At 36.1% G+C, this 27,522-nt stretch overlaps 1 protein-coding gene across 1 annotated transcript in view; it reads left to right on the top strand.

Annotated features, from left to right (window-relative positions):
* Positions 1–27,522, top strand: part of Lrrk (Leucine-rich repeat kinase) — a 99,968-nt gene that overhangs the window by 42,692 nt on the left and 29,754 nt on the right. The window contains exons 12-30 of the mRNA XM_089647564.1: positions 134–360; positions 10,643–10,801; positions 13,026–13,200; positions 13,314–13,490; positions 13,932–14,188; positions 14,533–14,824; positions 16,764–16,934; positions 17,038–17,181; positions 17,332–17,473; positions 18,601–18,732; positions 19,807–19,952; positions 20,237–20,415; positions 21,174–21,351; positions 23,604–23,796; positions 24,985–25,121; positions 25,233–25,320; positions 25,933–26,055; positions 26,274–26,464; positions 26,829–26,931. Of these exons, the coding sequence (XP_089503690.1) occupies positions 134–360; positions 10,643–10,801; positions 13,026–13,200; positions 13,314–13,490; positions 13,932–14,188; positions 14,533–14,824; positions 16,764–16,934; positions 17,038–17,181; positions 17,332–17,473; positions 18,601–18,732; positions 19,807–19,952; positions 20,237–20,415; positions 21,174–21,351; positions 23,604–23,796; positions 24,985–25,121; positions 25,233–25,320; positions 25,933–26,055; positions 26,274–26,464; positions 26,829–26,931 (3,214 nt within the window). The remainder of the gene's footprint in view (positions 1–133; positions 361–10,642; positions 10,802–13,025; positions 13,201–13,313; positions 13,491–13,931; positions 14,189–14,532; positions 14,825–16,763; positions 16,935–17,037; positions 17,182–17,331; positions 17,474–18,600; positions 18,733–19,806; positions 19,953–20,236; positions 20,416–21,173; positions 21,352–23,603; positions 23,797–24,984; positions 25,122–25,232; positions 25,321–25,932; positions 26,056–26,273; positions 26,465–26,828; positions 26,932–27,522) is intronic.

Genomic DNA, 27,522 nt, shown 5'->3' on the forward strand with positions numbered 1-27,522 from the left:
TTCCCAAAACCAAACAAATTAGACTGAGGAGATAATTAAGAAACAAACAAAAAAACCCTTAACCTCTTTTCTAAAAACCTTGCCAATTTAATTTAACTCGTTTGTTCACCCATTTTATTCCATTTATTTCCAGGCCTATCCAGATCCGGAATATAAGATAAACAAGCGTGGGATGACGGACAGCATGTCTCTGAGCGGTTTGCTGAGCCCCTCGGCCCCCTCGCACTCGCCCCCCGGGCTGGCGGTACCCCCCGCCGTTGCGCCCCCGCACGGCCCGCTGCTCACCTACAGCGCCATGTTTCCCAGCGCCCCCGCCATGCTCAACTGGCACAATCAGAGCTCCAAGCTAGCCACCATCAAGTTAGTACTAGCGACAATTACTTGAGATGTTGAGCCATATTCCTACACATGGGACCATGGAACTAGGATCAATGGAAGCGGCATAATTTGTCGAGATGTATTAGAATACGCAAAACCAATGAAGCTCCCATAATTGTCGACGCCCTTGTGGGAGGGGATAGAGACGGGGAAGAGCGGTAAGCGAGCGCGGAGGGGGTCATGGGTCAGAGTTAAGGGCCGAACTGTGAACGGGCTGCACATTATTTTATTTATTTTTTATTAAAAAAACATCCGTAATTTTTTATCACATTTTGGGCATACAGCGCATTACGCATTATTTGCCAAACAAAGAATGGTGGTAAAAATATAAAATTAACTAGTGCGGAAAGGGAAGTAACAAAAGACATACATATTGTTTATTTATTTATTGTACCATACATGTTATTGTAAATTACCTAAATCTGATTTCACGTAACTCTTTTTTTGCCAAATCAAGATCAATGGATAAATCGGTATCAATCTTCAGGGAATGTATCTAACAAGTGCAATTGGGTAAAAAACTAATGTTTTGAACTTGCTGAAACTCGCAGCGCCATTCCTTGGTGCTAACATTGCGCAATTCATCAGTTTGAATAGATTTTTTTTCTTTATTAGGTAGAATTATTTTAAATAATCAACAGATTTGCAGAGTACAATTTTGTGCATTATTATATTCTTTCCTTATGTAAGCTGGTGCTTGACTTTTAGGAAAGGAGTTGTCGTTAATAATATAAGAAAAAACTTAAAACTTATCCATCACACTAGACGAATCAAAAAGACAGAAAATATTGCATGTTATAAACCCATATTGCGATGAAGAAACTTAATTTATTTTGTAACAAAAATTGACAACATCCTTCCTCCAGATAGAAAAAAATATTGGAAAAGTTTCATGAATACAAATCAAAAATAAAAATCTGGCTGAAAGAGTTCGATGAAAAAACTCTAATAAAAACGACATAAAAGTCAAATTAAATAACTTAACAGTTTTACAGTGTATCAACTATATATATACTAGCTGACCCGGAAACGTTGTTCTGCCATATAAATTATTTTTAGATAGGGACACCCTATTTTTTCTGAATAGGGACACCTAATCACCTATTGGTAAGAAATATACTTTACGACCTATTCTCATACCTAAAAAATATACATACAAAATTTCATAAAAATCGGTCGAGCCGTTTCGGAGGAGTGCGACAACAAACACCGTGACACGAGATTTCTTATATATACATATATAAAGATTTATTTTCAAAGACGAAAATTCCCGGATTACGAATAACTTGATAATATAGAGTTAGGTAGTATTATTTTATTTAATCAACAGATTTGCATAGTACAATTTTGTGCATTATTATATTATTTCCCTATGGAAGCTGGTGTTTTACTTTAAGGTAAGGAGTGGTCGTAAATAATATAAGAAAAACCCCTAAAGTTTTACAGTGATAACAAAAAAAGGAAGAAAAAAAAAATCAAATAAAAGATAAGTACAGGAGACATGAATAACAATTTTAAATAATTAATAAAATATTATGTTATAAACACAATTTATAGGCATGATACAAAATGAACAAATATAAGCCATGGTTTCAAAAATACGATAAAAAAACACGGAATATCTTAGAATATTTATCTACACCGGAAAAAATAAAATGTGATGCAATTGACTTATTGGAGATTCGCTTAGGGATAAAAAGTTGAAGTTATTGATTGAAAATATAAAACAATCTAAAAAATTGCACATGAATCGTATTCGTAATCATATTTAACGGGGTGTCAGATGAACAGCGAGCTAATTTAGTGAAGCAGTGCTTAGAATTGGTCAATACAACGGGGCAGAAATAGTATCGTTGACTTTTGAGGGATGCCCAGCCAATGATACAATGGGAAACATCTACGATGTTTATAAGGTATTGGTGAAATAACTTTTGAAATAGTGTGACACACTATTTCACACACTATTTTACACACTATTTCCAAACAACCTGGCTTCTCAAATGTTTAGCAACAATGCCACAGATGGCCATTTCTGGTACCACCGATATGATTAACAATGCATTACCGTCTTCATACAATTTTGGTATATTCTATTGATAGCCGCCATCAGTTAATTATTATAAAGACAGAATAATTACAAAAATACCATGGAGATAAACAATTAAAAAAACACAACAAGTATGGCTAAGCATAAAAATGGGAAAATTATCAAAATTATAAAAATAATTAACCTTTTGAACGCGTTAATTTGCTCCGTTTTATCTATACCCGTACGCGGTACATATTTTCAAATACCTATGCACGCAATTAAATGTCAAATTATAGCATTCTGGCATTATTTATTGGACTATATAGACAGAACAGATTATTCTCCACAATATGAAAACAAATCCTCGTGTTTCAACACTCTTAGATGTTTATAAAAACAAAAACATAAAATTTCATACAAAGACGTACCGTATCTTTTGAATGTGGTCCCGCCATTCACTCGCCGTGTGTGTACTTAGGCCACTGCGTTGATAGACATAAGTGGGACACCATGATCACTTATCATTTTTAGTTCTGAAAACTTTTTCTCAAACTCTTTTCTAAACTCAACACTTAAAAATAACACATAAATTTTATATCACTTAATAAATATTGTTTTTTAAGCACTTTAGAGGAATCTCTGTCTGTCACATTTTTTTGGAACTATGGTAAACTTTAAAACAGGGTTCGATACATAAAGACACACCACATTCTTTACATACGTATCTCGTTAACTGCATTTTTTTATTTTTCAATCGGCATACACGACATCGTCTACGCGGTTTTTTTATTTTGCCAGTTGATGGAATCAATTCGGCCATATGCTTAGCGGCATATTTAGGCAAAACCCGAAACGGGTTGAGGTGGGCTGATGTATTAGGCTCTGGTATTTGAGAAATCTCTGGTTTATATTTCTCAACTAGTTGCATAATAACCGCCAATTGAAAATCTGCTAGAGATTTTTTTATACCTGTCACTTGGGTGTACAAAATAAATGAATTCAATAAATATAGGTCAAGTATGTGAAAAAATACTTTTTTATACCATTTTATGGTCTTCCTCATACAGGATAAACTGCTCAGCATCATGTCGCTTTTGTCAACAGCTCCCATAGATTTATTGTAATCAATGACACAGGCAGGCTTGCGAATGGGTTGTTTAGTTTGGTGATTTATTTTACTGGTTTCCTTAAATGAGTTATCGTGCAAGGTAGTTAGCATATGTACATCCCTTTTATCACACCATTTTAATGCTAAAAGGGGACCGCGGCTTTTTGACTCAAATTCGCCTTTTTTCAGTTTAATAAATTTTGGCATTTCCTTCCGGTTCTTTTTTACCGTCCCACAGGCATTTGTTTTTTTCGAATGCAAAAAATTGAATAAATTTGGACTTGAGTACCAATTGTCACACCATAAATTGTGCCCTTTGCCAAAATAATCAGTTAGGAGTGTAGTAACAACAGCGCCGGTTATTCCCAAGTTTTGTTCATCTGTAATTTCCGTGCCTTCTCCGCAGTAAATTATGAAATCTAGAATGTATCCAGTTTTCACATCACACAAAACAAACATTTTGATTCCAAAGCGATGTCGTTTTGATGGAATATATTGCTTAAAAATTAGCCTACCCTTGAAAACAATGATACTTTCATCTATACATAGGTCTTCATAAGGTATCACAGACTCCTTAAATAGTGTCCGGGTGTGATTTAAAACTAACCTTATTTTATAAAGACGATCTATAGGAAGCGAATTTGAGTCACAGAAATGTAAATTTTGCAACAACAATTGATATCGGTCTCTACTCATGATCTGGCCAAAAATAGGGGAACTTAGAAATATATTTGTACTCCAATACTCTTCAATAGTCAAATGTTCGTTTCTTGTCATAAGCATGGTTATTGCAAAAAATAGATACATTTCTTCAATACTTGTGTCCTTCCACTTATGAATTCGTGACTTCGCACCAAATTCCTTTGAAATGAGAAGAAAAGTATGGTAGTCGTTTGTTTCTCGAACAATTTCATTCATAATCGAGCGATTTAAAAAATGTTCAAAAAAATCACTTTCTGTTGAATTTTCGTTAAATTGTACAGAAACGCCGGATTGAAAATCATCAAATTCGTGTACTATTGGAATATGAGGTCCAGACACCCAGGAGTGTAGCACTTCTTCACTTACAGACTCATTCGCTTGAGTTTCTGTATCTGAAAGTTCCGAAGGTTCAAATTCATCTTCGGACATTTCATAATCAGAATCCAAAACGTTCAATATATTTTCAATTTCATCATCTTCCAAACTATGGGCCATTTTTTATCCGAAAAATCAAATGAATTAAAAAACTAAAAACTTGTGAACGTTTCCTAATAAATTTTGAAATAGTATATAAAACACGAAAATAACACGCACTTTAGTAATATATAACTAATACATATATATAACAAAATATATTTAAATTAATAAAGTATATAGTAAAGTCAATAACTCAGTTTTGTAACACAGTAAAATGTTAAAAAATACGCGCAATCGGCACAATATGGTCACTCGTGGATACAGTGAAATTGAATTTGCTAGACGAAACACAAGAAATCAAAAAAAAAATGATTTCTGAAGTGAACAAATTAATTTGAATTTTTCGTAATAATTCAATATTACAGCAGAACACAGAATGTTATCGGCGCAGATTCCACAGATCAACTCGGCGCGCGCAAGCGCAGATAACATACTAGTACTAACGCCATCCGTTGACAAAATTGTGAACTAAAGCACTCAAAGGCGCGAAGAGGCGCACTTGATTATGGATCTTTTTTTATGAAATACAATTTTATTTTTGAGAAATACTTGTAGATGTCAGCATCGTGATAGTTCTACGAATGTCCAAGCGAGCAAGAAATACATTAATGACGAAAGAGCGCTGGAATATCGGCCGTCAAAGTTTCCGTATCAACTGTTGATACGGCCGCGTGTGAGTATAGACTTTTTGCCGTAACAACAGTTGATACGGCCGCGTGCAAAAGATTAAAAAATCACTTAAAACCAAAATCTGTTAACCTACTGTCCCTTGAAATGCAATAACTTATTGTACAATTGTCGCTTTTTGGCGGGTATGTGATCGTACTGTTTACTAATATAATGAATTCTTATGTCAATATATTTTTCTACTACTGCTTTCAATAAATTAATGAGATGGTTCGATGTTGGAAACTGTTCATACATGTGGTCTTCCAAGGACTTAAATATTGGAATACCTATGAATGCTTTCAAAGCTTTACTGAGAATGGTCGCTTTGTTGTATTTTGAAAGAAGCATTTTACCCCCACTTTCAGACAACATCGTCTTAATGATTGATTCAGTCTTCAAACAAATTGCGATTACATCATCAGAAGGATAGACAAGACCTCCTTTATCTTTAAGTGCAATTAATACATGTTGGAACGATTTTTCTACTGAATATAGAGAGTTGATACAAGTTTCGCAGATAATTTTTTTGCATAAGGATCTGACAACATATCCTCCAATGTAAGTTATGATCTGTCGGTCAGAATCCGAGGAAATATTAACGGGATTAAAAACAAAATTCATATCAAATTTGTCGAAATCCTCCGAAACACTTTCTTCATCCTCCACCGTACGCCTATTTGAAGATTGATTTATAGTTTTTATTGCCGATGAACTAGTTAATACAGATATGTTATCTAAAGGAATGCAATTACCGCTGAAAGAATCACGCAGTTCCATGTGCAACAAGGTTTTTTTATAAATGCCTTTAAATTGGCGACTTGTCGGATTATTATTGCATCCGCCGTGAGAACGAATATTCCCAAAGAAAAGTTCTATGTGGTCTTGACTGCACTTATAGAGTGGTAAAAAATTAAGCATCTTTTTTTTAATTACTAGATTATTGTACATTGTTATTGTGCTCTCTATGTCTACACAGAATCCAATAAACCCAGTTTTTCTATTGGATAAAATAGCATGTTGCCCATCGTTGAACTTAAGTGACATAATGTATTCTTTGGATTTTTTTAAAAAAACAAGGTGATTATTAAAATTATCAGGGTTTAAAGGTTTTTTAAAACCCAATTGTTTCAAATTTCTTGAATTAAGAACGTCGAATAAATCATTTATAATTTTTAAAAATCGAACAGTTCCGTTAACATCTCTAAATTCGGGCAAATTCAAATAACTTTGGCACAAAATTAAGGAATCAGCAACGCTCTCACTAAACAACTGTGTTGCCAATTTAACCTTCATTTTTTGATTATGAAAATTTATGTGTATTGGCCTTAATTTATTAGCAAAATGTAGGATTTTTTCATTTTGAATTTGATTCAAGCTTTCCAAATGATTCCATTTGGCTTCAGTCTTATTTGAGTCAATTATCACTTTTTTGGATTGAAAAGCATTTCGAACCAACTTGACCATGTGGCAGGCATCCAAGAATATGCAAACATCTTCCTTAGTAGAAGGATGAGCGAAGTTAGTTTTTAAATTTGTGGGATCAAACGAACAGCCTAGGATTTTGGCCATAGAAATGTTCGCCGGACACCCATCAAACGTTAGCGACACTGTTTCAATACCCGAAAGATGAATCTTTTCCAAACATGTTGATACTAAATTCGCTCTTTGCTCCCCAGAAATTCCGTTTACTAAAAAAAAACCAACAGGCAGCTTCCAACTATCATTGATTGCTACAACCATTAATACAAAGGCTTCTTTAGCCCTTGTTAGACAATCACCGTCTAACTTAGTGCCCATGTCAACAAATCCGTGGTAATCAGTGCCATCAAATTCTACCTTAGTCCTTATCGCCATTTCGTCGATCACAAGTCCGCAAATTATTTTTTTGCTCGAAGCTTCAGCTTTCATCTTCAAAGCACGAAATGCTTCCGCTGTGAATCCAGCCTGGCCATCAATACTCTGGTACCACTTCCCAAGGGTCCTGGCGTGTGGCAAACATGTATTAAAACTTTTTCGGACGTAATCGTAAGCTTTTGGTGAGTAAAAGTGTAGAGTGAGAGCAAACGATCTGAGGGCTGGTGAATATTTTATTTTTGTCGGTTTTCCTTTACTCTGGAGCTGTCGATTGTAAAGCTCTTTACTGTTGACAGAAATTGATTCTAAATCCGTAAATTGATTTTCATTGACATGTCTAGCTTGTTGCAAACTCTTTAAAATTACCTCCAAAGTTGCAATTTTTTTTAAATATCGCCTACGTGACGCTTTCAAATTTTTCAATTCTTTCTTGCGTTCCATGAAGAGCGTTTTCCACTTCCTTGCTTCTGATCGAATTTTTTTTTTACGAGGAGTATCCCCCAATTCATCGTATGACTCATGTGGTCTCTTATGGGCTGCCGGAATTGCATCAGTTGCCGTCTGAAAAGAAAAAAATTAACTCTGAACCTATAACCAGCTCATTTCTGAATACTTTGAGAGCGTTATTTCAATAAAACATTCATTACCTGGTCAATAGAAAATGAAGGTACCACATGTCTGTGCAATTTTATGAATCCTTTCGGAGTTGAATAAAAACAATCTAGCGAAAAGTGATGGGAACAAACGCGGCTTGTGTTGTTTGGGAACCAGTCATCATTCCGATTCAAGGCATCAACCCAACTTCTTTTTCTATTAGAGTCTTTTGGAAACCTTCAATAAGAATAAATAATATTACATTATATACGCCAATGGGGCTTTTACGTAACAATATACTGATTATATAGTTTGAACTATCTGTACCTAGATCGTACTTAAAAATCGAGGTTTTCTGACAAATTGCGCATGCGCGCGCGTCGGTATCACCTGTTTTGAATCACAATTTTAGGTTTCCGCTGGATAACTCTTTAATGGTGCGTCCTACAAAAAAACTCTGGATCTATTGTAGAGGTTTACTAAATCTACATTAATGCAAGTAAAGACAATTTTTTTTTTGTAATACGAACTTTTAAGAGTTATTTATCGAAAACCTAAAATAGTGACACACATCTCGTCTTACTGACGCGCGCACATGCGCGATTGTTCACAAAACTAGGATTTAAAGTACGACCTAGGTATATATACAGACGGTTCCCTGATAAATCAACTCATCAAAAATTCAACACACATTTTAAAAGTACATTATAAAGTCATTAAAAACGAAGGAAAAAAACCTAACCTAACCTACTTAACCCAGTTAGTAAAGTTTTTGTTTCATCACTTTCCATGACTTTATACCACTTTTAAAATTTGTGTTGAATCGTCGATGTGATGATTTATCAGGTCACCATACAAGACAACTCATTATAAACGTGTGTTGTAATTAATAAAAAATAAAGGTTGTTTAAATACTTACATGTGAAAGGTAAGACCGTCTTTCTTCTTAATTTTCTTCACAGAATTGCTTTTACACAATTTTACGGCGCAGATGACCATTTTTCTATGTTTTATCAACGTTTTACTAGGAGCTCAATACGCGACCGAGGTGTAAAAGCTAATGTCAGCCGTCTCCGTAAAATTCCACAAAATTCACACTTGGAGCGCGCGGGCACACTTCACATGCTGTCTCTCTAGTATCCATACTCTTTGCATGGGACCCATTTTTATTTGGTTTTATGCTGTCGAAACCATACGTTTGTGTGATCTTTTTGATGCAGAAAATGTTAAACTATGTAATAATTATACGAAAGTTGCAACTAGCTTTTATTTATATGGCTCCAATTTTACACACATCATAATTAGTTAGCAGTAAGTGGGTTATTAAGCAATAATCTATCTTATCATATTGCTTACTTTGTACATAAACAAATTTTAAGGGAAAGTGGAACATTACTGTCATACAGTCATTGGCTGAGTTGGCATCGCTTTTGGTTCCCACCCTGGCGTTGTGAGTTCAATTCCTCTGCTGGCTAAGAAGTCCTTCTTACAAAACTAGCAACATTTTCCGCTTACTTACTTGTAGTGTTTCATTCTTAATAAGGAATTCCAGTCAATTTTATTTTTATTTTTTTTATTATGAATCTTCTAAATTAAATACCAGTACTTTTTTTTACAAATATTCTTGTAAAAATGTTTCATAGTTCAAATAATTTTCTATGTTTGCATTTTTCAAAGCCCGTCACAACGATCAAAATCTGATGGTGTACACGTTACATCATATGTACCTCGGTTTTGTCTGTTAATTGTAAGGTCAATCCCACTTGGGTCTGTATGAATACACAAAACCCTTTTAAATATTTAGAAGGATTTCCAAAACACATGAATTATTTGAAATATTTTGTAAACTGCACTAGTGACACGTGTTTGAATATGCGCAGTACAAAATTGGCCTCATTCTTAATGCACGCGCCCGGCAAACCCGTGAGGTAGAAGTTAAAGTGCTGTCAGAACCTGCCGACCAATCACAAGGTGTTTAAGTGTCTCATGGGTGATTGATTGAATCGTTTTTAGCTGCTTAAGACTACGACCACTAAAGACCACTCCTGAATATACTCCGTTAAAAATATATACCTACTGTGTAATAAATTCGGAGGTATGGTTTTTTTTAATGTGGGTTGAAATTTTCAAATCGAACGCTCGGGAATCATGATCGCTCGATCGTTTTTCAATTATTAATGCGATCGCTCAAATGGATAATTATATATAATACAGTTATAGGCATTAGTCGTAAGTCACTAGATATAAGTCTTAGAGATAAGTCACTAGTTTAAGTCAGTAGTTCTTGTATTATTTATTTAGAAATATATTTGTACAGCACCCTTGAGGTGATTTCTCACGAAAACGGTAGATAGAGAAACAATAGTGCGTATGGCTTTTACGTCCAACAGATGACGATGTTTTTCAAAAAAGCATGTTTCACCTGTCACAGGTGACATCTATATAATATAGGTATAAAAACACATTATACGCGTATTCGAATGCAATGTTATGTCAAAATTTTAAAGCAATCGCTGAAGAACTTTCGGAGATTTAAGATTTTGAACAAACGAACATTAACATTTTTATTTTTATAAATTTTTAAACAGAAATCAATAAAGTAATACATATCCATACTAGATATCTGCTATAACTTTCGATTAAAAATATAATTTATCAGTTTGGTTAAGGATTTTAACTTCAAATCCAATTTTAAGTTTTGGATGAAAAAGGCCGCTCTGCCTTTCTTCTTAACTCTATAATTTTGCAGTGCTTTTATATAGGTAAAAACTCATGCATACCTAATACATATTTGTGTTATCAGTATCATTTACATTTGTTGTCTTTTCCAGAATGACATGGATCCAAGAGGCTGCTTTGCATGTGAACCCCCGCCTGAAGACTTCTCCGCGAGGGAAAGCTGTGGCCCTTCATGCTGTCACCAGAATCGACATCTCTGGCAATGCTCTCACCTCCATTCCTCTGGAAATACTTCAGATGACTAGTCTGAGGTAGGCTTTTGCTTACCCTTAACCCTTAGGATACGACCAACCACAATAGCAAATATGATTTAAGATTTTCACGGCCAAAAGTATTTTTGCTATTGGTTTTTGGGGTATTATGCCGTGTTGCGCTAACTCCTTCTTTAGCCAACGTTTCGTAATAACACATCTGCCCTGATGATGGACACTGCAATGCTGTCCGAAACGTTGGCTAAAGAAGGAGTTAGCGCAACACGACATAACACCCCAAAACCCAATAGCAAAAAAACCACAATAGCAGTTCAGGAAATCGTGACTACCTTCAGATGCACTGTAATGTGCATTGTATAGAGATAGGTTTTAAAAGTTTTTAACGAATTTCAATATTGTCCATGATAATTCCTAAGTAAAACGTTGACAATGTAGATGCCTGTCAATAATTTCAAATATAATTTTCAATATTATATTTGACTTTGAGATATTTACAAAATATTAGCCCTCTTCTAAGGGTTAATTAATATTTGCTAGAATGGGTACTGAATGCCATGGATCTTAACACCGCATTCCGATGATATAAATAAATATTATGTATTAAAGAGTTGCAAAGGTTGAAGATGTGTTCGGTGTTAAAATTAAACTATGTAATATTTTATAATAGATTTATTCTGTTGCCGGGATAAAACAGCCGTGAATAAATTTAAGCAATATTTAAAAAAAAAAAAAAAAAAAAAAAAAAATTAACCAATATTTTATCATCACACAAGTAATTAATCACAACAGACACAGCAAGGATTATTTAAGTAATCGCGGCGTGAAAGAATTAAGTTGTTTTGATTAGCGCATTAAAGATATGTAAGTAGTAGACTGCCTGGGTACCTTCCCGCTATCGCTTATATAAGATGCGAATTCATCGAGAATCATCCAGTGGGTAGGTAGATGGGCAGTACCTACGGTGTTCGCTAGTAGGTTTCAATACGATTCAAGTTGCACCTAATAAAGTTCTCGAACATTCTAGTTACTATCGCTACAGTATGTTGCCACCCTTAACGCTGAAGATTCTAGCTGTCGCCCAGTGCCTGTAGGAATAGTGCGGTAGCTTCAGGTACCATCCGGCTTGACCTCTAGGCAACGGCCGAAGTGTCCAGTAGGTTCTACCACAGTCTAGGTACTACTGTGTACTAAGTAGTACCCGACACCGTCCGACTCGAGTAGTGGCGTACCACTACAAAAGAAAACAAGCAAGTGAAACACTATTTAATAGTAATCCCCTTTTTTTGAATAATGTACATTAACGAATTTAGTTATTCAGTGACCTGTCTTTGCCATTCATACTTTTTAATCATTTATTATAAAAGAAGATGGGATTGTTGAAAAAAATATGATTGTGCTCTGTTTCCTGATGTTATTTGTTTTAATTTAAATTAAAAATTCCTTTGTTTTAAACCACTTTATTATACAATTTTACAAATAGTCAACTAGTTTCGGTTATATTTAACCTTCTTCAGGACGGTAATAATATTAACTAACTTAAGTACAGACATTTACACTATGTATATAAAGAGTTAAGAATAAGAAGAGCGAAAGAAAAAATATATTAGAGGGAGACAGAACATCAAAGCGTGATAGGTAGAGAGGTGGGAGATAGGTAGAGATTGCATGGGGAGAAATTTAACAGCGTTGCTGTGGCTCAGTCTGTCTGTGTAGAAAGAGAAACAATAGCGCGTGTCGCTTTTAGATCCAACAGATTTTGCTGTTTTTCAAAAAAGCATGTTTTTACCTGTCACAGGTAACGTCTATATAATATAGGTATATAAAAACATGCGCATATTCGAATGCAACATTGTGTCAAAATTTCGAAGCAATCGGAGAAGAACTTTCAGAGATTTAAGATTTTGAACAAACAAACAAAAGGAATTATCCAAAAGTTAAAAATTATCCCCATGGAACCCCTTCCCTCCTCCCACCCCTCTACTCTACCTACCATGCTCTGATGTTCTGTCCCCCGCTAATATATTTTTTCTCTTTCTCTCATATTGTTAGCACTTTGTAAACGTAAATGTCTGTACTTATGTTAGTTTATATTATTACGGACCTGAAGAGGATTAGTTATAATCGAAACTAGTTTACAAATTGTATATTGAAGTTGTTTAAAACAAATTAATATTTCATTTTAACTATAATGTGAAGCCACAAAGATATTGCTTTCTTCGATAATTATTTGTTTTATTTTCATTAATCATTGTTTTTTTTTTAGGTATCTGAATGTAGCTCAGAACAAGCTCGAACGTCTCCCCACGAATCTGGATGCAGAAGATGTGGTCGAGGAACATGCTCCAATCCGAGGAAGGAGAAGTCGGCGATCCAACAGCCACCAGCTCAACCCTGAGGAGTATTACACCGCACCTTTTCTGGAAGAGATATATCTTCAGGTAAATTTTCCTAAGATTTTAGTTTTAAATTGAAATTGTCTTTTTGCAATAGAGTGAAAACTATATTTCTGTACAACAATTTCTTAGCTACGTCTTAAAATTGAATATTCCAGGAAAATAGGCTGGAACAACTGCCTGACCCTCTGTTTTCGCTGCCGGCGCTAACCACTCTGGACGTGTCCAACAACAAGCTGAGGAAACTGCCATACGCCATGTGGAGAGCGCCCCGCCTGCGCGACCTCAACGCCTCGCTTAACCTGCTCAGGGACCTGCCCACCAGGCCTGAACATGTAAGTTAAATCTTATCGTGAGCGCCACATAGAGCGGTTTGGTTTTAAACTTGAGAATGCGTATTGTATTGGTAAACGTTTTTTTCGTTCTTTGTTATTTACCACAGCCGAAGCTTTTGTTAAACTCGCATATTGAAGAAAGAATTAACTTGCAGTGTGTACAGAAAAATACAGTAAATATATAGTAAAATTTGAATTCAGAACAATCTCCAAAGATTTTAGATATAATCGTTCAGCAGCAGAAGTTGTGGTTGGCGGCAACCGCAACTAAGTCTTCCAACTAAAAAGTCTCTTGTGTGCACACCTCCATGGCAACTCCACATACCGTAAAGGATTTTTATACCTTTGACTGTCTCCCCGACAAATGTCTCTCGTCTGCAGGGGCTTATAAAGAATAATTTCCCATAAATTTAATAGTAAAATTTTTTTTTATATCTTCAGGTTTCCTTAGCAGAAGAAGCTTCAAATATCCTCTCCCCAACCAGCCCCTCTGACTCTCGACTTCCTTCTTCCACATCATCAGGGCACCTGTCTGCGAATTCGGTACACTCGTCGGGAGGTTCAGGAGTCCAGAGGAGGAGCTGGTCTGTGGACCGTGTCAGCCGGAGTGGATCTGAATCCAACAGGGACAGCTTCAGCGGGGATGGAACCTTAGATGAGGAGTCCATGTCTGGGTGTAAGAAGGCAGATGGAGTGGTGTGAGTGAAATCGGAAAATAATATTTATGCATTTTGTCTTTTGTGAGGGCTGATGATTTTTCTAAATCTGTGACCTAATGCTAAAAATGCCAAAGTCATAAAATAAAAACAACCTACCAACGTCAACATTAAAAGTTAAGTCTAATAATATAGCATTATGAATCTCAACATCGTTGTTGTTGTCATGGTACATTGTATTTTCTTGCTCGGGAAGACATGAAAAATACAACGACCCCTACATCTTTCCTGGCACAAACTCCTTGCTGGATGAATTCAATATGAGCAAATACGGAAATCTAATTGCTGTTTTTGCTGTAATTTTATTAGTTTATTTGTTTCTATAGACAACAAGAGCTGCGTCGCCATCACCTTTGGACCCGTGGCTTGCGCGTAGCCGAACGGCCTCCCTCCCCCCCACCCTCTGCCCGGCGCTCGCGTCTGACTTCCCTCAACCTGGCGCACAACCAGCTGGCCTCGGTGCCGGCGGGCCTGCCCTGCCTGGCGCCCCGCCTGCAGCGCCTGTGCCTGGCCTACAACACCCTGCGCACCATGTCCCACCTCACCAGCTACCCCAATAGCGTCAGGCAGCTGGACCTGAGCCACAATCAGATCACCTGCTGGCCCAGCCTGCCGCAGGTACTTTTATCCTTATTGTGCCTGGTCTGATCCTTCCACCTTCCACCTCTCTTTCATTTTCTCATCACTCCTTCCTTACCATATACCTCCAGATTAAGCCCATTATTATGTCTTGCTATGCAGACTCCACGGGATATTGGAATCATGAAAATATTTTTTTTATGTAACATTTTAGGATCATAAAGTAAAGAACTGATTTCAGACTCGCCCTGTTCGAAAACAGCACAGGTTATATGGTAGGGCCCGCCCAAAGACATTAGAATACAAGGAGACAGAGGGAGATTATTGACGTAAGCCCCCGTACGCTGGCTGCGAAGCTATCATGGCCGGTACATCAAAGTTAGTGATGGAACGCGATTGCGTTTTAATACAGACTATCGATATTTTGTAATGCAATTTTTTTTTAAATGTACTGTTTTTGTTAATAATTATTGTTAAAGACGCTGATGGTGGTAGAAAACGGGCAATGTTTTTCTTTTCAAATAGAAAATATTTTTACCTATGAACTTTGATTGGAAAAAAGGAATTTTTAAATGCATCTTTTACCATCTCCCAGCGTAAATAGTTGTTTCTTGTAGCAATTAAGTTGAAACAAAGTGTTATTTAAATAATTTGTGCATATCAAGAAGTAAGCTGAGTAAGGAAACTTTACATACACTTGAGGAGCAATTACTCTTGTGCGGTTTTCACATGAAAAGTGATTATTTATTTTTGTTAGGTAAAATATCCCCCAGACATCCTGCATATCTCAGTTTTTATGTGTCGTAAATTATATTTGTAGAATCTTAAATTAATTCAGATTTCCAAAGGAAAGAAAAATGGATTGACGCAACGGGGAGAAAGGGAAACTGGTTTCCTACTTGCCATAGCATCATTTGCTCGTCTCACTTTGGCCAAATAATTTTAAACCAGCAAAAAAAATCCGAGACTTTTTGCGTGGGCTGTTCCTACATTCAAACTTCCACTTAAATATGATTCGGTGGGTTTTTTTAATTTATTTTTACAAAGCATATTTTTAGATTTTGAGTTAGATAAGAAGAATTAATATTTTTTGTTTATTACAGCTCTCAAGTGTACCCACAACCTCTTCTTCACTCACTATAGTGAACCTACACTATTTTGACAATCTTGAGCACCTGATGAAGGTATTCAATGCATTAAAAAAAGGGACGTTATAAAATACTTTCTGGTACCAAAATCAATTTATCAAAACTGACGATCATTTCTAGCTTTGACCCCCAGATATTTAAGAAAAGTGTCCCAGCGAGGGTTTGTTTTTTTTTTTAAATCTATTATTCCGAGACTGATGAAATTTGGCACACTGACGTTCAAAATAAGCGAAAAATTACCATCTACATTTGATTTCGAAAACTATATACTGTAAAATAGATTTGTATAAGTTTTCAGGTTATTACTTTAGCGTATAGTCATTTTTTGATATTGATATTTATTTCCCGGTCATAATTATGACCAATTTCCCGTAATTTAGTCTGACGCTATCAGAAATGGTTATTTTGAACTCATAATTATGCTGCTTTGCTGTGATTGGCTGTTAGTTTCGGCCATTGAAAGTTCAAATTCCATCCGGTGAACAGTGGAGGGGGGACAACGTAAATACTGAGGTAGTTCCTTGGTGGTGGTCATTTCCTCATTTGGTGGCTCTGGGTGAAGAGATAGATGTTTCTTTAGATGTGTTTCAGGATCTGTTACTATATCAGCATGTAATTCTCTTTACTAATTATATATGGCGTATTATTCGATAGAGTTAATTGAATTAAAAGATCTTTTATGTGTCGGCGACACGGTATCTAAAGATTTCGGAGTCCGAGTGTTCTTTCAATTTTACGTAAATGTGAATTTTATTGAAAATGCTGGCATAATTCTGGACATGTATGATACAATTATCGACCCCTAATAAACATAAATATGTTCGTTCCAGGTTGACAGCTGGGGCCCACTAGAGCAGGCCCACCTGTGGTGCTACTGCCCGGGCAGTGGTGGAGGGGCCCCCAGGTCGAGGGCCCGATCAGCCGGAGGTGTAAGGAAGGCTGTCTTGGCAGCCCTGTGCCCCGCTAGGAGACATCTCAGACTGGATGGATTGAGAACCTTGGTAACTTTGGGAATTTTTAATGCCAATACTAAATAGCTAATGATGTTAGTTGATTGAACACATTCTTGTTTTATGTTATTTAACTCAATTTAATGTTTTACAGGTGCTAGCTGACAATCTTTTGTCGCGGATCCAGCTCACTACTGATGATGATGGTGGAGAGCTGCTAGACGGAGGAGAAAGGGGTTCAGCTATTGATCGTTCATCTGCCAACGGCAGGGATTCTGCAGATGATGATGATGATTGGGTAAACAAAAGCAATGATTTAAGCATACTGTTTTTAGTTTCATTTTTAAACTACAATAATTCTAAGATCAATAACATAAATCTCTGCATTTACATGAAATGACTTGTGTGGCATAATAATGATTACGTGCTCCAATAACCTTTTTTACAGAACTTAGTCCCTGTAGTTCGAACAAGACTGATTTTCCCAAACCTCTCCATGCTCGATGTCTCTAACAACATTCTCAAATCAATACCTCCTGCTATTCACGAATTATCCAATCTCTCTGTGCTGAATGTCAGTGGAAATACAGGTAATTTTTCATTACTATACTTATTCTCTATCATGAATTAATATATATTATGAATAAAATTTAAATAGTCACAATATAATTTAGACTTCCTTTGTATATAATTATTAAATATATTATCAAAAAAGAAACTATGGACAACGAAACTCTTTTCCTACTCTTTGTTTTTGTGCATAAATAAACTACTCACTAGATCGATATCTTCGGGCTTTTTGTATGAAACAAACTGGTCCGCTATCCAAAGATATGCCAATATTTAGACAAATTTTATGCTTGCGACAATACTATTTCACACACCATCGACGAGGATAGAGGAAACTCAAAAAAGGGTGCGACCATAGACAATATAATTCTCATTCGGAGCCTACTTATTAGCCTAAAATATTTTAAAAATAAAAATGCTTGAAATGTCGAAATATTACCTCACAACAGGAAAATGAAAAACTCAGTTATATGTTAAGCGAGACAATTAAATCATATGAATAAAGTAGAACGATGGAATCCTACCTAGCATGATATAATTACGATCCAGTATGGCCTCACAATATGCACATTCCTATAATGAACACGGGCCTGAAAAAGAAAACAGATTCATTTCTGCAATGAAGTTTAATTAAGGCTATTACAAATTAGCAAATTAAGAACAAAACAAAAAGAGATTATTACCTGTTTTTGGTTGCAAATACATGTCGAATTTTGTGTTGGAGATGTCAAGATTAAGCGTTGGCAACGCGTAATCATAACGAACCACTCGGCCTTTTGCTTCCAATTGAGAAATATGAGTCACAAACATCTCGCTCATATTGGATAAACAATATATATTCAAATCCGCCAAAACTATACGACAATGGCGTAGTTCGAGATCAAAATATCAAACAACCAATTTTCGATCGGAGTTATATCCCCCTGGTTTTGTGTCCTTTAAATTTGTAAATGTTTGTATTAGGCAATTCACCCTAAAAAGAGTGCTATGTTAAATTTGTAAATAGATTCGACCTATGTTGCCATTATCAGGATACATCATAAAATATATTTTATTATTATTGGTACCTTCCCAACTCTCTTCGGGGTAGCTACTCTGCCATAATATATCAGTAACAAAATAGCATTATGTTTTTTTTTTTTTCTAGATATCTGTGAATTACCCCCTCAAATGGGACTTTTGAGTCGATTATGGAATTTGAATACAAATGGATGTTCCTTACAAGAGCCTCTCAGATCCATGATTGAGTCCAAGAAGTACAAAACCATGGATATTATAGGTAAATAAGTAGAGATGTTCCGACTAGTCGGCGACTAGTCGGTAAAGCCGACTATCCGGCCACTATTGTAGTCGGCGATTAGTCGGCGACTAATCGGCAAAGAGCGCCGACTATCCGGCTTCTTACGTTGTATGTATTTCTCAATAATATGAATGCGGGGGAACTACATGAAATAAAAACCTTGATTAAATATATATTTTTTTTTATAATCAGTATTATACATTAAAAAATGTAAAGCAATCTTTCCTTTGGTAATCAGTTTTTAAAATTACTTGCTTGTAAAGAAAACATAATTATGACATTTATTGAACAAAATTAGTATCTAACATAAAAAACAACATAATATCTTCTTATCTTCAATGAACATTTATAAGTATTTCTTATTATTAAAATAAAAAGTAGATTTTTTAAATTAACAAACTCAGTTATATGTATTAAATCAAGATTGTATGTACAAGATGCACAGAAATATATGTATATATTATGTATATATATATCTAAAAATTCCAAACATGAACTGTTTGATAAAAACAAAAAAAAATGAAAAAAACATATTTCTTATAACCATACCTACATAATCTAATCAAATCAAAGTCACAATTGTGACAACCAAAAATATCATAATCTCCTTATATTTTTTATAACTTACTTATATTTTTTAATTAAGGGTAAATTATGATGTAAGAAGACTAAAGCTTCTGCCCTTTCTGGTAGCAATCGATTTCTTTTTGTTTCATATATATGTTTCCGGCCTCTGAGAACAGCTTCTCACTGTAAACAGAACTTGCGGGACAGCAGAGGTACACTTTGGCCATGCGCGACATTTCAGGGTACCTAGAACTATCCCCGAAACCGTAATCGGCTTAGCCGACTAGTCGGTCTTATTACAACCGACTAATCGGCTAGTCGGCGAAAGTCATGATCGGCACATCTCTATAAATAAGTGTATTTTTCTCCCGGTTTCTCGGATAGTATTTGTACAGAGATGGAATTGAGAAAATTAAGGCATTATTTTTTTTTTTGTTTTTTGTACGCTATGGAAAGTAAGTAATTGATATAAAAATATTTTTTTAGGTTATCTGAAGTCAGTTCTTGAAGATGCTAAGCCCTATGCCCGCATGAAGCTGATGGTTGTAGGAATACAAGGCATAGGCAAGACCAGTTTACTGGAGAGATTGAGGCAAGAGAGTGCTCCAGCTCATCGTAGAAGAGGGCCAGAGGTTTGTTACAACTCTAATTTGTATTCTTACGTACGTACTTTACATATATTTTCAGTTCTTATTATAATCAATTAGTTAGATGTGATTTCTTACTTCCGTTACAAGTTTTGCAATACATGTTGTTAGACATTGTTTTTTGCAATATTAAACATCGCATTTATTGTACTTACATACACATTGTTAGCAAGCAAAAATTTATCTAAGGAGTAATTGAACATCAGGTTTCCATCAATTTTTTATATGTGCTTGATGATGATTTATTAATGTCCAATGTCTTTCTTCAGCACTGGGCGAAGCGCATGGGCAACAAGAATGTGAACACGAAAACGTCACGTGGGACCAACATGTCCACGGTGGGTGTGGACATTGGGGACTGGGTGTACGACCGCCACCCCTCCCGTAGTGCCCAGCGCTCCCACGGACCTGTTATCTTTAGGACCTGGGACTTTGGGGGGCAAAAGGAGTCAGTACAATTTAATTTATATTTTAAGTAATTTTTTTGACAATTCTGAGCTAAAAATTCTAGCATTATCCGCAAGAGCATTGGTGTCCGGAAATTCCCTTCAGAAAATTCATCATCCATATTTCACGGTGGAACATTCACTGCAGAAAAATTATTTGCCATTATTTGGAAATGTGTTTTTGGAAGGTTAGTTAGCTGAAATTTGGGCAGTGAACTTTCTTCGTAGTGATTGTAGTGGATGTTCCTCTGTGAATTTTACCCATTGAATTGTGGGCGGTGATATTTAAAGGTAGTGGAGGAGCCTAGTTCATCAAAACTACTAAAATGAGAGCCACGAATGACTAATGAAGACGATTCAAGAAATATGAATCATCAATTTTCCATTTGAATATGATTTTATTATGGTGTTAAGCCGTGTTATGTTCTTTCTTCTTGGGGCAATGTTATGGAGAGCCTCGCAGCATCCGTTATTGGCCATAAGTATTTGAAATTTGTTTGATTCCTCTTGGTTCTTCAACTTTCGAAGCAGAGCATTAAAATATTTTTCTCCAAACGCAATTGAAATAAATTCAATGTGATAATGTGTTTGCAGTTTATTCCAGGGTTTTTTAAGTCGCTTTTAGTATCATCTTGGTGAGAAACCGCGATAGATAGTTGAAATATTTTTTTATGTGAGTTTAGCTATGCCGGATCCGAATCTCCAAACATGAGTGTAATACTTTGACTTGACTAATCAAATTTCGTGATCACATGTACAGGTACTACTCCACGCACCAGTACTTTCTGTCGCGGCGCTCCCTGTACGTGGTGGTATGGCGCGTGCCTGACGGCGTGGCGGGGCTGGCGGGCATCCAGCACTGGCTGGTCAGCATCCAGGCGCGAGCTCCTAACTCCCCTGTCATCATCGTGGGTACGCACTACGACACCGTCGCTGAAGTAAGCAATACCATTTTTCTTATCACAGTAGAATCCAACCCCACAAATTTTCACACTTGTGATTCTCATCAATTATTTTAGTTTTCCACTAAATGTACTTACCGTATTTGGAACCGATTTTAATGTCATGCATTACCTATTTCGGGTCAAATGCTCTTGTCATTCCATTCAAAAATGTTTCGTTTGCGTTTGTGAAATTCGTCAGACTTCGTAAACCTACACCCAAAAGCGACGCCATCTTGGACGATTGTGAGATCCGTATTTCTTGATAGGAAAACTTTAAATCGACAGAAATATGGCTAACTAAAACTGTCCAGAGATGGCAGTAGTATAAAGAATTATCTCATATTCGACAAAACGACAGTTAGATCCCTTTTCGAGGCTAAACTTCAATTCACCTCCTTATTCCGTTCAGGATGTAGAGGTCCTTCGAACTAAATGTTTTTTTTTTTTTTTTGGAATATTTAAAACCTCAAATTGTAATATTTAATTATTGTAGAAAATATTAGCATACATATAATAATATTCATCCTAGACTTGTAGAAAAGTCAATAGATGTCACACATTCAATTAAAAATGAATACATTTATCCAAGGCACTATCTCTATTGCATTTAGTTCGGGAAGAATCTTGCAATCATACATAAAGATAGCTGCCGATAAAAATATGCGTTACGAAAAAAACGTGATAGGGTTGAATTAGCTCAGTGGTAGAGCAAAGCCTCAGCAAGGCTGAGATCCTGGGTTTCAATTCCTAGAATGCAACCGAATCTTTTTCTGATTTTTCTGTTTCAATTTTTCGTTTGAGAGTCCCTAATATTGCCTTCAATGATTAAACCTTTTTTTTATTGCATGAGGCAAAAATGTATGGTAGATATCTCCGGTTTGCTGAATAGTTCATACTATTTTAATGTCTGATTCTTTTTTTAGTGCTATAATACCTTTCAAATTTACTTGAGTTGTCAATAAGATTCTATGTTTGAATATCTAAGGCCTTAATTTTTGCAGTTGAGGTAGATTTATATTTGTATATTTATTTATGAATTTATTTATTTACTCAATTTCTTATCCCCAATAATATTGCAGCTAAATAAGAAATTTCAGAAAAATAGATGTGTATGTACAGGTACAGAAATTCAAAATTGTTAGGTTATTCATAATACAAATACAAAATGAAAATTGGACCTAAAAAACCATAGATATACCTATCTATAGACAGTAAAATTGTCATTCAGAGCCTTCTTATAATACTTAACACCAATGGTGGTTTTTCATTGGTGGATATTGTCACGAAGTAGATCTCCCTAACGCATTCAAAAGACCCGCGAACCTAAAATTAGACGGAGACTGTTGACAACCACTAGCGGCTGCGCACATCGCACGGCGCAAGGCATGCTAATACCCAACGGCCTCGGCCACCACTGGCGGCCATCTTACTCGGAATCTAGCTTTGGTCCCAACAACACGTGTGGGCAGCTTGCTACGAAAATGCTCACGAACGCTAGCTTTGTTCTTGACGACATGTGTGGTTGTTTTGCTATTAATCCGGTCTTGAACGAGAAATGCCGGCTACATCATTGAAGTCCGATATGCGCGCGATGGCGCGTATAAAAGAGCACCATCATGGTTATTACTTCACCATGACTGTGAGTAACGCCACCAGGGTCACTCAACTCTTGCATCTCCCGAAACAGCTCATGTAAACATTTTACCTAACCATTATTATTACATACTTAACCATTTCCCCATTATGTGCCTTTCTTGTAATGTCGGTTAAACAAGCTTGCCAACCAGAACAAAATACGAGAGAGATTGTTCAATTCTAACAGCCAGGAAATAATTTAAGATGTTAACTGTGTCCTCGTTTGTGTCATACAATGTACCTGTTGCCTGTGAATACAACCATTTATCATCCCAATAGGAGTTTCATTTGACGAGAGAAGTAATGTCTGGATTGTTGATAAGTTCCCCGTATAAAGGCTTTTGCCGACCCTTCCTAAATAAATTAGATTCTCATATGGAGCTATAGCGAGGGGAGCTCCATCTCTAACTCTGGCGCCCTACATAATCCCCCCATTCCTAACAATATAGTTCGGCAATAATATGGCATCACAATATTCACGGTTCCAATTTTCGATCAGAGTTATCCCCCCCTGTTCTAGGCATTTGAGATGATTTTGGCTTAATACTGTCGGTTTCAATGTCATCTGTATTGAATTACATGATGTTAATATTATATTGGGTTTTCTTCAGTCCATGTCGGGTGAACATTCTCCGGAGCAGCTTCAGCGCATCATCAGAGAGCGCTTCATCTCGGTGGCCGACCCGGAGAAGCGGGGCCTCCCGAGGGTGCTGGATAGCGTGGAGGTCAGTTGCGCCACCCGGCACAACATCCGACTCCTGGCCAACCTGGTGTACGACACTGTCTTCAGTCTGCGCCAACCAGGTGAGTTACGTAACCTCAAATTCAACCAGCAAAAATTGGTTCTGTATAAAAACTGTTAAGTAATTTACAGTTTTCTCTAAGGGGACACCTTTGGGATTCCTTTAGAGAATTAACCACTCAGAACATTAGAACGTCAAAAGACGTAAATATGATAATAGCGGTCAAGACATTAGAACGTCTTTTCACGTAAACATCACTAGTATACGGATTGCCATGATTTAAAAAACAGAGTATCGATAATGAATAACGCTACGCGTCTGTATTCAAGAATATCTATGGAACGTAGAAGTGCATTATCTAAGCCGATTGAATCTGTCATCTTGTTCGTTCATAATTTATTGCGTTTCTAAATAATTTATTAAAAATATTTTAGTTTGGACGGTTAATATTTTGAGGTGACTAATAGTTTTTAATTATATTTCTTCAATATATAAAGTGTTATTTCTTTATGATACTTAGAAAAATACATTTTTCACGGCTTTGAAATAATGGTAAGCGATTCTTACATATTTTTGACGTTTTCATAAAATGTATATTTAGAAACGCAAATATTTACGTATAACAACACAATTTGATAGTGGATTTCATAATCTTTCCAAAACATTTTTTAGAATGAGGCTACGTTTCCCAAAACGTGAGTTATGAAGCTTTTAGCAAAACTCGTAAATAACACAAAAATTATCACGTTTTGACAGTTCTCAAAGGAACACATATAAAATAAAAATGTCTTTGTCTGAGAGGTTAATGTGATATATAACTTGTACAAATCTTAAGTAATCCAACAATTGAATTTGGAAGTCAACTCTGGGCTGGAGCCTCAAAATAATTGATCAATCCATTGTTAACAGACCGATTGCCATCTCTAATGCACAGATGCAATGTAGGCATGTTGAGTCTGTTCTACAGGTATTTTAAAGGAGCCTGCTCTAAGGAGCTAGAAGCATTGATTTCCTGTGCACCGGTTCATATAAGCGAAACTCGACAGACCCGAGCGCTACACCCATTCACAGTTGACATTGGCTTCATGAAAACGGGTTGTTTCTTCGACTTGTCTTTGTCTGTAAAACGAGCTGCAGGCATCCGTTTTTCCTCCTTCATGTAATCCGGGCCCCTTCAAAACCATCATTTATAAATCCTTTTCTACAGCCCCTGACTTAACCCGCCTCACAACGTTTTCTAATCTTTTAGGTAGTAAGGAGTTACTACTGGAGCAGCGTGTTCCTGCTTCATACTTGGCTTTGGAGGATGCGGTTGGAGTCCTGGCTGCTGACAGAAGAACCAGGGGACTCGATCCTGTACTCACACATGAACAGTTCAAATCTCAAGTGAGTATAACTCAAAGCTGTACAAATTTATGAATTCAATTCATCATTCTGCGGTTTTGCAAACAACGTAACTATCTGTTTTTATTTTAATGCTTTAAATTTTTATTTCAGGTTGCCCAGTTTATGCAAAGTAAATTTCATCGCAGTTTTCGAGACCAAGCAGAATTACACCAAGCAACAATGTTCTTACATGACAATGGTAACGTCATATTATAATAATTATGTAAATTAACAAACAAGATGGCAAGACTCTTGAAGAAAATTTACTCTAAATGGTTTTATCATGCTTAAGTTCTAACTCTCTTTCTTACTATTGCTGTTCACGAGCATGGTTCTAAGGAGAATATATTTAGGACGGGTTGTTTCGGAGAATTTTAACAATTCATCAAATTTCAACGTTCATTTACGGGTTCTGTGAAAGTCCTATTCAAATTCTGTTATTATATCATTATAGGCTATTTGCTTGACAGAACTGAAATAAAAACAAAACTTAAAAATATCTTTCACAGAACTTGAAAATTAACTTTGAAATTTGAAGAATTGTTCAAGTTCTCCGAAACAACCCGTCCTAAGTAAAGTCGCATGACAAACCATTAGGTCGAGTGGTTAAGACAGAGATCCTGTGTTCGATCCCCAGTTGAGACTGTTACCTTTTTATTTTTCTGTGTCTTGTTCTGTTTCATGTTTCATTAAGATTTATTAATATTATCTTTTTCAACAATATTCTTGATTTATCCAGAATGAGTAGTTTTAACTATGCACATATATTATCACTCTGTTTGTGAAAAATAATATTATTGTCTGGTTTTAGGTGTTCTTCTGCATTATGATGATGCTACGCTGAAAGATTTATACTTTTTGGATCCGCAGTGGCTTTGTGACATGCTGGCCCATGTTGTTACTGTCAGGGAAATCAATCCATTCGCCAGATCAGGTAATAATTGTTTTAAAATCACTTCTATTGCATGGCTCAAATATTTTTGTGAATTGAAATTGTCCAAGTATTTTCTACAGAAGTTTGTAATAGAAACTGGTACAGACGGCCTTATCTGGAACTATCTTTAAAAGTTTTCTCATGTGAGACTTCTTTCCGATCCCTTCAAAAACCTTGTAAGAGAGTAAGACTAATGATTTTCTTTATAATAATTCCAGGGGTGATGCGTCTAGAAGACATGCAGCTTCTGTTCAAGTCCTCGCGAGCCGGAGACAGCCGTGACTATGTGGTGTCCCTGCTAAACAAGTTTGAGTTGGCTCTGAGCTGGGATGGGAGGTCCCTCTTGCTTCCGCCTCTGCTGCCAGCTCTGGAACCCCCTATGGACAGCACCTCCAATAGCTGTGTCAAGGTACTTTTCATCTCCAATAGCTGTGTCAAGGTACTTTTTATCTCCAATAACTGTATCAAGGTACTTGTTATCTCCAATAAGCTGTGTCAAGTTATATCTCCAATAGCTCTGTCATTTACTTGTTATCTCCAATAGCTGTATCAAGGTATTTGTTAACTCCAATACTGCCGTGGTAAATAAATATGCAGTGTCTTCTTGAGAGTCTCGAGGAATTATGTTTGACACTATGTTTTAGTTACCACGGCAGAATAGCTGTGTCAAGGTACTTGTTATCTCCAACACCTGCCATGCCAAGGTACTTGTTATCTAGAATCTTCCATACCTCTTCAAAACTTGATTTATGTACTATTTGACGTCTTCTCAGATTCCACTGAAATCCCGGGGATGGACGGCCAGAGGTCACAAGAAGATTGCGGTTTCTCCGCTGTCAATACTCAATCAGACTGCAGATGGACTGGCACCATCGGGTATATTCTTTATAATTATATCTTTCAAACACTAAGGACGGGTAGTTTCAGAGAATATGAACAATTCTTCAAATTTCAAAGTTAATTTTCAAGTTCTGTGAAAGTTCTTTTCAAGATCTGTTATTATTTCAGTTCTGTCAAGTAACTGGCCTATACTGATATAACAACGGAACATGAATAGGACATTCACAGAAGCCGAAAATAAAAGTTAAAATTTGATAAATTCTCTGAAACAACCCATCCTATAGTCTTTTACAATTAAAAGTCTAAGGCTAAGGACGGGTTGTTTCGGAGAATTTGAACAATTCATCAAATTTCAACATTCATTTTCTCGTTATGCGAAAGATTTTTTCAAGTTCTGTTTTTATTTCAGTTCTGTCAAGCAACTAGCCTATAATGATATAATAACAGAACTTGAATAGGACTTTCACAGAACCCGGAAATGAACGTTGAAATTTGATGAATTGTTCAAATTCTCCGAAACAACCCGTCCTAAGAGTATATATTTTTTATTAGTTTTATTCAAAACTTGTTTTCACTGGTGACCTAATTTACTCTTAAATTGAGCTGTTAATACGATTATGTATGTAT

Source organism: Hesperophylax consimilis, chromosome 3, assembly GCF_061612785.1.
Source record: "Hesperophylax consimilis isolate HC1 chromosome 3, BYU_Hcon_1.0, whole genome shotgun sequence".
Taxonomy (NCBI): Eukaryota; Metazoa; Arthropoda; class Insecta; order Trichoptera; family Limnephilidae; genus Hesperophylax; species Hesperophylax consimilis.